This window comes from Nannospalax galili, unplaced genomic scaffold, assembly GCF_000622305.1.
Source record: "Nannospalax galili isolate Female #2095 unplaced genomic scaffold, S.galili_v1.0 scaffold677, whole genome shotgun sequence".
Lineage (NCBI taxonomy): Eukaryota > Metazoa > Chordata > Mammalia > Rodentia > Spalacidae > Nannospalax > Nannospalax galili.
The window spans coordinates 398,329-410,815 of record NW_008339584.1 but is presented as its reverse complement, the minus strand read 5'-3'; the positions used below and the strand labels follow the sequence as shown (position 1 = coordinate 410,815).

The 12,487-nt window shown below is 42.0% G+C and overlaps 1 protein-coding gene across 1 annotated transcript in view; it reads right to left on the bottom strand.

Moving 5' to 3' along the window:
- Nucleotides 1-1,462: 1,462 nt before the first annotated feature.
- Nucleotides 1,463-12,487, bottom strand: part of LOC103735191 (protein artemis) — a 30,509-nt gene continuing 19,484 nt past the window's right edge. The window contains exons 5-12 of the mRNA XM_029564143.1: nucleotides 9,926-9,981; nucleotides 9,054-9,155; nucleotides 8,466-8,538; nucleotides 8,173-8,313; nucleotides 5,798-5,899; nucleotides 4,069-4,205; nucleotides 3,515-3,569; nucleotides 1,463-1,813 (exon numbers count right to left, since the gene is read on the bottom strand). Coding sequence (XP_029420003.1) covers nucleotides 1,754-1,813; nucleotides 3,515-3,569; nucleotides 4,069-4,205; nucleotides 5,798-5,899; nucleotides 8,173-8,313; nucleotides 8,466-8,538; nucleotides 9,054-9,155; nucleotides 9,926-9,981 — 726 coding nt within the window. The 3' untranslated portion in view covers nucleotides 1,463-1,753. The remainder of the gene's footprint in view (nucleotides 1,814-3,514; nucleotides 3,570-4,068; nucleotides 4,206-5,797; nucleotides 5,900-8,172; nucleotides 8,314-8,465; nucleotides 8,539-9,053; nucleotides 9,156-9,925; nucleotides 9,982-12,487) is intronic.

Genomic DNA, 12,487 nt, shown 5'->3' with positions numbered 1-12,487 from the left:
AAAAAATCAGGGTGTTGGAGAAGATGGAGAGGGACAGGAAGGGGAAGCAGAGCCTCCTTATGTCTGCTTTGGTGGTGGCTACACATGGGGATCACCTTGGGAAAAAGAAGTACTCAGCACCCAGCCTTCGCTCCCCTAAATCCAGTGCTGGACTTTGCTCAGGCTCCTGTTCCACCAAAAGAGCTGAGAGTACCTGATTAATGGATTAAACAATTGTGTCTTTTTTAGAGACAGGGTCACCTGTAGCCCCAGCCAGCCTTGAACTCACTGAGTAGACCAGGCCGGCCTTGATATCACAGAGATCTGCCTGGCTCAGCCTCCCTAGTGCTAGAATTAAAGGTGTGTACCACCACACACGGCACAACGATTTTTGTCTTTTTTTTTTTATGTGTATGTGCGTATTGCCTGCATTGTAGGTAAGTGCACCCGTGTCGTGCAGTAGCCAAGGAGGACAGAAGAGGCTGTCGGATCCCCTGGGACTGGAGTTTCAGACAGTTGTTAGCTGCCATGTGGGTGCTGGGATTCAAACCCAGGTCTTCTGCAAGAACAACCAGTGTTCTTAACCGCTGAGACATCTCTCCAGCCCCACAATTTTGTCTTTTAAAAAAAGATACTCATTTTCTTGTCCAAGATCAGTTACCCATATTTAACAAATCCTGTTCCATGTATCTGTGTTGTCTATAATGTACAAAAGAGAACAAGGTCTTAGCACTACACTTCTTCCCCTTTATCCCCATAGCTCCTTGTATAGCTCTCCCTCTCCCCACTCATTTAAATACCCCTTTTACCCATTTCTCCCTTAGTAACACCTTCTCCTACTGTGCTGCTCTCTGGTTCCTTCTTTCCCTTTACCTCCCTGGTTCTCTTCCATTTTCCTAGTTCCTACAGTTACATCAGGATATGTACTCACATAGAAGGACTTGGTGCTAGGATTCACTAATGAGGGAGAACATATGTCTTGTTTTTCTGAGTCTGTGTTACTTCAGTTAGTATTAACAGTTCCTAGAGCCATCCATTTACCTGCAAATTTCATTATTTCATCTTTCTTTACTGCTGAGTATAACTCCATTGTGTAAATGTAGTACATGCACAAGACCCATGCAAACTCAAGCTGACAAAAACCCAGCACAGAACTGTGGAAATGGACAGCAGGCCCCAATCTTAGTCGAAGAGTTATTGGCAGCAGATTACTCCTGGGTGAGGAGGAGCTGATCTTAAAGGGCAAGCCAACTAGACCTCAGTGGATGAACTTGCACTGAGGAACATCCAAGGATATTAACTTGACACGCTAGGCCTTAACACAAATGACAGAATTATGAATTCCAGTAGGGAGGCGTGGGAGGGGTAGTTGGGGAAGGGGTATAAAGATGATTAAGATGATCTGTGTGAAATACACAAAAGTTCAATAATAATTTTTTTAAAGACCTATACTTCTTTCCACCTACAAATAATCATTACCAAGACAGTTCTATCTTGGAGATCACTTCATTTGTTCTAGTGTTGTATTGTGGAGTCACATACCACACAGTGGTCATCACCCCTGAGGACTCCAAACTGTTTGGCCCATTACATCTTGGGTTGTAGTCATCAATGCAGTGATTCAAGCAAGTACTAAAGAGCACTTTATTTACTGAGTCCAGACAAAGCAAGATCAGCTCCAGTAGTGAACATTGGTGTCGAACGCAGCCTGCCTCTGGCTACTCCTGTCTAGCTTCATGGACACCTAGCGCCATGAAGTCTACAACATTGGATGCTAGTGTGTCCGAAAGCAGCTCACACACATGTGGATGTTGAATAAGGAGCACACGCAAGTCTGAAACAGGAAGACATTCCAAGCAAGTAGAGGTTGTGTGTACTCTTGACTCCTGGTAGGAGGTGTTCCAGGCCCACAGCCTATTTTTGTCTATGCATGTTGACTCTACACATAGAAATGCCTTTCTCAACAATTCTAAACAATCAGTTACATATCAAAAACTTCAAAAATATTTTAATTTTTCTGCCATGTTCAGAATGCTAAACAGAAACTGCCTCTGTTCCTCATAACAGTTCTACAGTCCAGGCAAACTTCACTTCTTAGATCTTGCTGAGCTGTGGTCTCAGTCAGGTCTAAGTCTCTTATTCTTCATTTACAATTTAAACATGATAAATGCCTGTAAAATGCTTGCTCCAGTACACAGTATGTGGTGAAACATCCAATAAGATTATGTGGAACAAAGATGGTAATGACAACACAAATATTTTGAATCCATTCTGCAAATGGGCACAAAGTAGTTACCGTCTAACTTGAAACAAAGACCCAAATCAAGGCCTAGGGGGCCTAGGAATTAACAGTAACTATTAAAGTGGCTACTCTGAAGACAGGAGGAAAACAAACATCTTTTTCTTTTTCACATCTGTGCTAGGCACTTTGCATAAACAATTTCTTTATACCTTTAGGGAGGCATGCAAATAGAAATGATTACTTGCCTGCCCACCACCTACTGGACTTGCAAAATCAAAGTTAGGCTAGTGGAAACCCAAGCCTTAAGGGACTGAGAATAAAGTAAGGTCAAGCATACACAAGGCATAACTTAGTACTCCTTAGGGACAATGTGGCCACATGAAGACGAGAAAAGCAACAGAGAGACACCTCATTCAAGTCGATGGCCTATCACCAAATGCCTCTCTAAACCTAGTAACTATAACCTCAGTTCTTATTACGGTAATTACATGTTTCTATTACAGACACCTGATCTTCAAATGCTGCTTGTTTAGCCCTGAAATCATGGCAAATATCATTGTAATTTTTCATGTGAGGCATATCATAGCCTCTTGGTGCTTGGGAACTAGACAGGGATTCAGCATGCTCAGGTGCCATTTTAAAGAGTGAAGTCACATTCTCTGTTTCATGCACACATGCACATGCACAGAAAAAATAAACCAAAAGGAACTGAAATTTAAATAGGGAGAGAGATAACTCTGCAAGTCTAGTGAAGGCTGCAATAATTGTGGTGTTTCTAAGCTACAGGAAAGTTGTACCTGAATACATAATCAGCCTGACTCTTAGCATTAAGTTTTAGTACCCAAGAGTGGACTCAACCTGAATCTCCCCTTCAGCTCTGTCACTGTGCTCCTGAACCCGGTCTCACCCATACTTTTATTCAGCTGGGAAACTACAAGCTTGGATCCACTTTTATCAGAGATGCTTGACCCCAAAGGGGTTGGTCCCTGGATCTGAAATATCTCCCAGATACAAGGTCAATTCTCACTGCTTTCAATGAGGATATGACTATGAATGTGCAGTGCTTTGATGTGCTAATTCAAGCCAACCCACATCCACCCACTATCATGCCTGGAGGGCAGAGTGGGGTTCCCAGAGATCAAGGTCAGGTGCAGAGGTCACAAGAGTAGATGGCTGGGTGAGCTTCCTTGCCTTAAAAACAGTAGCTTTCTGGTGCACGGTTGAGTGAAAGTTCTGAAGTCATTCCTACACAGAACAGTCAGCATTAGAATTACAACTTAATGGGATTCTTACCTCACTGTAGGAGGAGTGAAAAGAAAAACAGGCTCTGTATGAACTCTCTCCAGTCCTAAAGGGAAAGGAAAACACAAAGGGGCACTTAGCAAAGCTAAGTTAGGTCATTATGTAGAACTTTCCCATTTAGGTCAGTCCAACATGAAGTCACCTGCTAACAGGAATTGATTCTTGGAACAGGAGTGAACTTTTTCAGAAATGGAAATTTTCTGTAGACATTTCTTAACAGCCCAAATCAAGGAAATGTTATTAAGGTATTGTGATCATTATAGAACTCCTCTATTGCATCAAAGGCTACCACTCTATGCAATAGCAGTTTGTAAGACACAGCAAAGCCATCAGACTCCTTCAGTCTCCAATACCCTCTCCCACAGAAGAGGCTCATGAATATCCTGGCTAATGTGTTGGCATAAGTTTGGAAGAAACAGTCTCACTTTAAATTTAAAAAATATTCACAATCAGTCCTCTCCTTGATTGTGCTTAAATTACATTACATCCATCCAACATTTCATCTTGGAGTTTCTCTCAGAAGACACTGGGCACTGCTCCTTTACCTCACGATCACATTTGTTTTTCTGGATCTCTCTCCAAACCACATGGTAGATGGCTTAATGTTGATTGTGTTAAGTAGAATTTTATTTTTGGAAGCAATCCCACAGGGTAATTTATTCCATTGAAAATACTCTTCTGCCTGAAAGAAAAAATTATTTTTAATTACAGTTACATGTTTTCAACAAATTTGTAGGCAGAACCTCAAAAGCAAATGTGGATGAGTTGTAAGACATGAAAAAAAAAAATGTAGACATGAAGAAGCAAACATGTAATTCCAAACTGAGGAGTATTCTTACAAAACGACTGGCCTGGATGCGTCAGAACTATTCATATTAGGAAAGAAACACAAAAGGCTGGAGATACGATTTATATGAAGAGACTCCTCAGGCTGAGTGAAGTGGCACATGACTAGAAAATCTTGACTTTAAGCCCAGCCTGTGCTAAAACAGCCTGACCCTCTCTACAGTGCAAGACCCTCTCAATAAAAAACGAAAGCAAGGCACTCCTCAGGCTGGAGCATGAGACAGAAGCAGGTCTGCGAGTCTGAGCCTAGCCTATGCTACGATAGCCACAGTCCACAATGCAAGACCCCCAGCTTGTATTTTTATCTACATTCCTTTAACCATCCCAGAGTCTACTGGATGTATACCTATGTATGATTAAATTCACCAAGTTATAATATGTAGCTTGCCTTCCATCAGAAGTAGTTTCCAATGTGTAGCTCTCTTTTTTTTAAAAAAAAACTATTTTGTGTGTCTATCTGTGTGCATGTGCATGTGAGTTCAAGTGCCAGTGGAGGCCAGAAGAGGGTTTTGGATCCCCTGGAGTTGGAGTGGCACTTGGTTGTGGCCTCCTGACATGGGTGCTAGGAACCACCAAACTCAAGTCTTTTGTAAGAGAAGCAGCAAGTACTCTCAGCTGCCCAAGCTACCTCTCCAGCCCTGCCCACGTGCAGCTCACTTATACTAGCCTGTACCAGAGCATTCCATGTTATTGATAAGAAACCATTCTACGTTGATTTTGTTGTTTAAAATTATGTTTTTATTATAGAGACCAAGCTACTGTACTTAAGGTTTCCGGCAGGGGGCAGTGTTAGGATTATAGCCGTGCTCTACATGTATAAACTCAACCTCAGCTAACAAATAACTGTGAGTTTGAATACAAGGATATTTTAAATTTTAGGAGAAAGTTATGATCAATCACACTGTTGCATTTGAAGGCAACTCATTAGTCTTAACAATTAAATGTCAAAGATACTAGTTGGGAAGAAGATGGGGTCAGACAGTAGGAGGGGAACAAGAGGTAATGAGGGGTGAGTGATAAAATACACCATAGAAAGACACAGAATTGTAGAAGAGAACTCATTATTAAAGGAAAAAACAAAGGCATATTCAAAATGGCAGCCTGATCCTAGCATTCAGTAACTCGAGGTCCGCTGTGGAAACAAATTACCAATGAGCAACAGAGTCACTGGAGGCACTCATTGAGGATTGGGCTAGAACACATTACCAACTTCATTACAAATAAAATTTCATTTTCTGATGTAGAATAATCAACTTTATTTAAAGAATGTAAGAGCCTGTGTGTGTTACTCAATATGAAGAATATACTTCTGGAATGTGTAGCTTAACAGTTTAGGAGCATGACAGGCCTCAAAATGAAATTTCTGGGCTTCCTTCTTGACCTAAATCTCTCGGGTCCCACAAGCAGTACTGGCATTTACTCAGGTACCTTTGGATGCCTGCACGCATGGATCTGGGTGCTACGATCTGTTGTGAGGTGCTGAAGGATGTCAGGCATGTTTCTAAACATGTCCAGCTTGTCCACGTGAACCTGTGGAAAATAGCAGTTAAAAGCAAATCATTTGAAATGCATTCCTAAGAATAAATAGCTCCACGGTAATTATTCTAGGGCAGAATGTCTAGTGAACGAACCTCTCTTACAGCCTAGTGCAAGGCCACTTCAAGGCTTGATAATACTCTGACAGGATGACAGCAGGCAAAGGACTCAGCTCATGGATGCATCTGATTGTGCTAATACTGTTCTTCACTCAATTCCTATTGATGCATCTCCTATATTTCATTCACATAAGCAGTGAACAAAGCATACAGAAATACAAATAGCCTACTAGGCCAGTGGCTCGGCCAACATGGCTCAGCAGGTAAACTTGAGTTCAGTCCTCAGAACCCACATAAAAGGGGAAGGAGAGAACTAACTCCACAGAGTTGTCCACTGACCTCCATAAGCACTCTGTGGCACAACAAAATAATAATAAATATTTTTTAAGGGGGGGGGCCTCTGGAGAGATGGTTCAGCAGTTAAAAGCACTGGTTGCTCTTCCAGAGGACCTGGGTTCGGGTCCCAGCACCCATATGGCAACTAACAACTGTAGTTCCAGGGAATAACTCTAACAACTAATAACTCTAGTTCTAGGGAATCTGACACCCTCTTCTGGCCTCCACAGGCATTATATATACAGGTGCACTTACATACACATACGTAAAACATTCAAACATATAATAAATAAAAATAAAAGAATAATCTGATAACATACTATGTGCCACACAGGATGGCTGGTGTGGGAAGAATGTGAGACCCAGGTCCTGCTGCCACACAACACTTCACTGGGCAAAGAGGAGGACAGACGCAGACAAATATTCAAACCTTGACCACCTTGAGAATTTTAAGGCTAGTAACAGTTTAAAGTATTAAAACCAATGGTCCAGCTTTACTTAAAGCTTATTTTCTGGGTCTTTCAAAGCAAAGGATAAGCACCTAACTTGATATTAAGATCATGAAATGGAAAAGAGGCATTCTCAGTTTGATGTGAGAATAATAAACAGATTGAAATAATGTCCAACTGCTGTGCTGATTGATACCAAGGTGAGAATAAAAAGAACTTGATCATAATTGCTTACTTAACCTGAGGCCCATTCCACTTATTACATACTAACTTACGACCAGGTAAAAAGGAAAGATGAGGGTTGGGGAGGATAGTTCAGCCAATAAAGTGCTTGCCTTACGAGCCTGAGGAACTGAGTTTGAGCTCCAGAACCTACGTAAAAAGCTAGCCATGATGGCATGTGCTTGATCCTGCCACTGAGGAGGTGGAGACAGGTGGATCCCTGAGGCTCACTGGCCAGTCAGTCTAGTCTACTTGGTGAGTTCCAAGTCAGTGAGAGACTGTCTCAAAAAAAAAAAAAAAAGAATAGTGCCTAAGCAGTGGATGACGTGTGGCCTTTAGAACATGCACTAACATGCATGTGCACTCACACATACATGCATGTACATAAACATAAGCCAGGTATGGTAACACATACCTATGATCCCAGCACTTGGAAGGTAGAGCTTAGAGGATCATGAGTTTGAAGCCAGTGGGGCTACATAGTAAGTTCCAGACCAACCTGGATTACAGAATAGAACTATGTCCCCAAAGATAAGAGAACAGAAATTAAAGAAGCAGAAAGAAGTAATGGTGAATTTGACTTTCCATATTCTCGAAGGAAATGAGGGGAAGGGAGCAAACAGAGGCCAGAAGCACTCATCCTCACAGAAATGACTGAAAAGTGGCCACAGATCATCACCCAAGCCTCTTAGTTGAAAACCTCATTGTTTTCGCTTTGAAAATTCCTAATCTATACAGGACACAGGTATACTTCCACACCGGCAGGCATAACATACACATAAAATAAAAATAAAATAAAATTCCTAATTTAGAATTGCCCTGATCCCCTGCAAAGGAACTTAAGAGAGAGCTCACTCGGAGAAAATTCTGGGATCATCAACAAATGCCTCTTTCTGAACCCTGGCTGCCTACCCAGCCCCAGGGCTCTGGAACTGTAGTTCCAGTCTTCACATGCCCTGAAATTCCATTGCAAGTTTAGGAGTGGCAACCTCTGTCGGGCACCTCACTGAAGACTCTTCAGCCCTGTTTTGTGACTGACCTCTGGTGAGGATGAATCTACTCAGATGACAGGACTTCTCAGCTCCCCACCCTATGCTGCAGCTGTTTTGATAAGCTGCTCCCACTCATCCCTATTTTCAGTTATGTGGGGGTGGGCAGGATATGGAAGGGAAAGGGAGGGTAAGAAGAACCATCACAGTACCTGGACTCCTAGCTCCTCACTAAGGTTGGTGAATAAATACTCATAACCATAAGCTGCTTTGCAGTTCAGCCACACAACATGGTATGGACTCCTAGTGATCCACCCTCGAACCAACTCCAAAATTCCACTCAAACACTCCTCCTAGACGGGATTTAAAAACAAAATTTAATACTTCCAAGAAACTCCCTTACCCTTCTCTTCCCCCACCCTCGGAGGTATCCATGATGGAGGGGACGACCATGAATTGCTATCTATGACCTAGCTCATTACCCCAGCTTTCCAAGCAGACTTACACGACTTGGAATTTGATAAAACCTTGGATCGCAGAAAGTAGTATCCAAATACACACTTTGGATATCTTTTACTCTGAAAAGGAAAAAAAATTGAGGTGAGACATTTCATCTCATAGGTTATAACTGTATATAAATTACAGATCTAAAGTTATTTTAGAGGGTATTCCATTTTCAATTTTTTTTGTTCTCAACTTTACTGAGAAACAACTTCCATATAATAAAATATAGATTTTGAGCCAGCAGGATGATTTAGAGGTAAAGGCACTTGAGCTCAATCCCTAGTACCCATGTGGTGGAAAGAGAGAACTGACTGCTGCAAGGTATCCTTTGACCTCCACAAGTGTTCACATACAAATAAATAAAGAATAGAAATATCGAGTTTACATGGATGATCCCATGACTTCTATAAAATTGCTGTCACTACCATTCCCAGTCCATACACACAACACTGTGACCTCACTGCAGGGAGGGAACTTTGCTATTACAATTTTTATATCAAGTTGATTTCTAACAGGACAAAGACTCACAATGGTGGGAGCAGAAACACTTTATAAACTATGCAGCCAAGAATTAGAGAATGTCCTATACCTGCCCCCAGAGTGTAATAGCTCCATTCTGGAAGCTTCTCCTTTTGCTAGTCTGAAGTCTCCTGTGTATAAGACAGTTCCATTTTTGCCCTGAAATAAAAACCTGAAAAAGAAATATCTCAGTGACTTGCAAATCTCAAAGTCCTGATAAAACAAATATATGTAAACCTCTAAGCCAGGTGTGGTGGTGCATGCCTTTAATCCCAGCACTTGGGAGGCAGAGGCAGGCAGATCTCTGTGAGTTCAAAAAAAAAACCTGTAACAAAAGCTGCCTGCCAAACACCCTCAATGGTGTAGTGCTAACAGAACTTCAGTGGTTCTAAGTCCTTACCCAACATTCATCTGCCTCCTTTTTCTTTGAGTATCAAAAATTAAAATAGAGGCTAGAGAGATGGCTCAGTGGTTAAGAACACTGGTTGTTCTTGCAGAAGACCTGGGTTCAAATCCCACCACCCACATGGCAGCTAACAACTGTCCGTAACAGTCCCAGGAGATCCGACAGCCTCTTCTGACCTCTGTAGGCATTGCACGACACGGGTGCACTTACCTACATGCAGGCAATACACGCATACACATAAAATAGAAATTAAAATAACTAGCAGAATGGAGACAATACTGATTTTGTACTAGTTGTCTCCTGTAGTATTTAGCATTTCAAATGATAAGTGAAATCATTCCTTTCCAGGGAGAGAAAAAGCCACATGATAAGACAGTGCAGTCATGGGAGAAATAGCCATTAAAGAAGTCAGTTCTGAGAACGCCATATTTCAAATGTGGTCTTCACCTCAGTTTCCCAAGTTCTCTACACATATTACCTTTTAGATTCTAAAAAGATATTTAATACGAAATGGTAAAATAGATGAGCCCCCTTACATAACTGATCCTGGGCAGTGACCAGCTGGTAAAAGAGTCACAACAATCTCTTCCTTCTAAAAAGAAAATAAAGAAAAGAGTAACAGAAGTTATCATTACAATCTAGCTAAATAAAGCAAGTAACTCAAAAATGCAGCTTTTCTCATTCCCTCATTCTCCAGACCCTGGAGTAACTGAAACCCTTGTCCACTAAGCAGTTAAACAGAGCTATGACAGGATCCAGTTCTACACCTAGTTATACACTTAAGAGAATAAAAAACTTATGTCCACATAAAATTCTGTATATGGATGCTCATTGCATAGCAACTCGTATCAACCAAAAAGTGGAAATATTCCAAAATGTCTGTCAACTAATGAATAGATAAACTATATGGTCTTTCCATACTATGGAATACTATTTGGCCATAAAAAGAAGATTCTACATACACAGCTACATTCATATACATGGATGCCCCTTGAAAACATGCTCAGGGAAAGAAGCCAGACACAAATACACATGATGTATGAGTCCACTGATAGGCAAGTTCAGAAAGACAGAATAGTGATTGCCAGGAGCTGTGACAGAAAGGAAGGGGAGTGGCTATGATGAGTACAGCTTCTGGGTGATGAAAATATTCTAAAATTGGCTATGATCTTGGATATGTAACTGTGAGTATACTAAAGGCACTGAGTCAGTACTTTAAATGGATGAACTGTGGGGCTCTGAATATCTCAATAAAGCTTTTATTTTTTTAAAAAGGGACTGAGTATAGCCTGGTCCCATTTCATCACATTGTACACAGTGTTGTCACTTTAGGAACAGAGTCTGTTGGGCACCACTCAGTAGGAGGGGGCAGATCTGCGCACACTGGTTCACTGCTCTGTAACTCCTCACTTAAGCTCCTTACATACCTCTAACACTGCTCATCCCCCAGACCCTTCTCAAATGGGGTCTCCCAGTTGGAGCTAGATAAATGCTACACCAAAGCCAGGTCACAAGACGAGAAATGTAAAGGACAGTATGATACAGTAAGATGGCTCACAAGAACCTGCTGTGCCACTCACTGCTTATGAGAAAGTTTCTCAGCACAGCATCTGCAGGTAGCAGGGCCACCAACCAATGACATCCCTCTCAAATCATCCAGTTGAGTCTACAATGGCATTTAGAAAAGTCCAGGCCTCCCTGCATTTAGAAAGATTCAGATCGGCCTGCCTTCCTGCCATCCTGCCTGCCTTTTTTCCTCCCTCTCCCTCCCTCCCTCCCTCCCTCTCTTCCTCCCTCTGTCCTTTCCCTTTTAAACCTGCACACATCCCCACCCCAACAAACTGGCCCTATAAGGATGAAAATGTGAAGAGGAACTACTTCAACCATCTGATCTCCCAAGAAGAAACATCTGAAAAGGTCCCTTCTGTCCTCATCACAGTCACACAACACAGGACACCCTCAGAGCTCAACACAGCAAGACATGTTACAGAGTTATAACAAACTACAGGGCAAAGGCTAACTAGGCTTGGCATGAAACAGGAAAATCCCTCAGTCCTCAGTCTCACTTAAATAGGGTTTTTGCTTTGTTTTCTTTTAATGTAGATTCACAGCCTTTTTACTATTAAAACAATATATTCACAGAGTACTATTTCTAAATTTAAGAAAAATACATTTTATCCACTTGGACAGGGACTTTTATTTTGAATTAAGAGAATGATTCCAGAAGATTTCGATTATATGAAATTTGCTTTATATTAGCCACGATTTTATATCTCAAATACAACAAAATAAATGTGACAATGATATTGTGTAGTATTAACAACTATCATTCTCATCATGAGCATTTAAAACCAAAAAGAAATAATTTTGGAAAAAAATTTAAAAATATATAAGCTATGTTCAAACTTCTCAAAGTTGGAAACAAGCACATTACTCTTCAGACTAAATGTCTCCATCTCCTCAAACTCAGGATGAAATGCTACCTCAAACGGATTTCATTAAGGAGGTTCTGACTGGTGATTAGTTTGAAAAGTGGAACCCCCCACCCCCATTCACAAAACGGGATTAGTAACCTTTAAAGGGGAGCTTCTCCACAGTGTGAGAAAAGACAGGGAAAAGACAACCAGCTAAGAATCCAAACAGAGAACCCCAGTGTACTGTGAGAGCCCCGGTGTGCAGAGAGAGAACCCCAGTGTACTGTGAGAGCCCCGGTGTGCAGAGAGAACCCCAGTGTACTGAGAGAGCCCCGCTGTGCAGAGAGAGAACCCCAGTGTACTGTGAGAGCCCGGGTATGCAGAGAGAGAACCCTAGTGTACTGTGAGAGCCCCGGTTGCAGAGAGGGAACCCCAGTGTACTGTGAGAGCCCCGGTGTGCAGAGAGAGAACCCTGCTGTGCAGAGAGAGAACCCCAGTGTACCGTGAGAGCCCCGCTGTGCAGAGAGAGAACCCCGCTGTGCAGAGAGAGAACCCCAGTGTACTGTGAGATCCCCGCTGTGCAGAGAGAGAACCCAGTGTACTGTGAGAGCCCCGGTGTGCAGAGAGAGAACCCCAGTGTACTGTGAGAGCCCCGCTGTGCAGAGAGAGAACCCAGTGTACTGT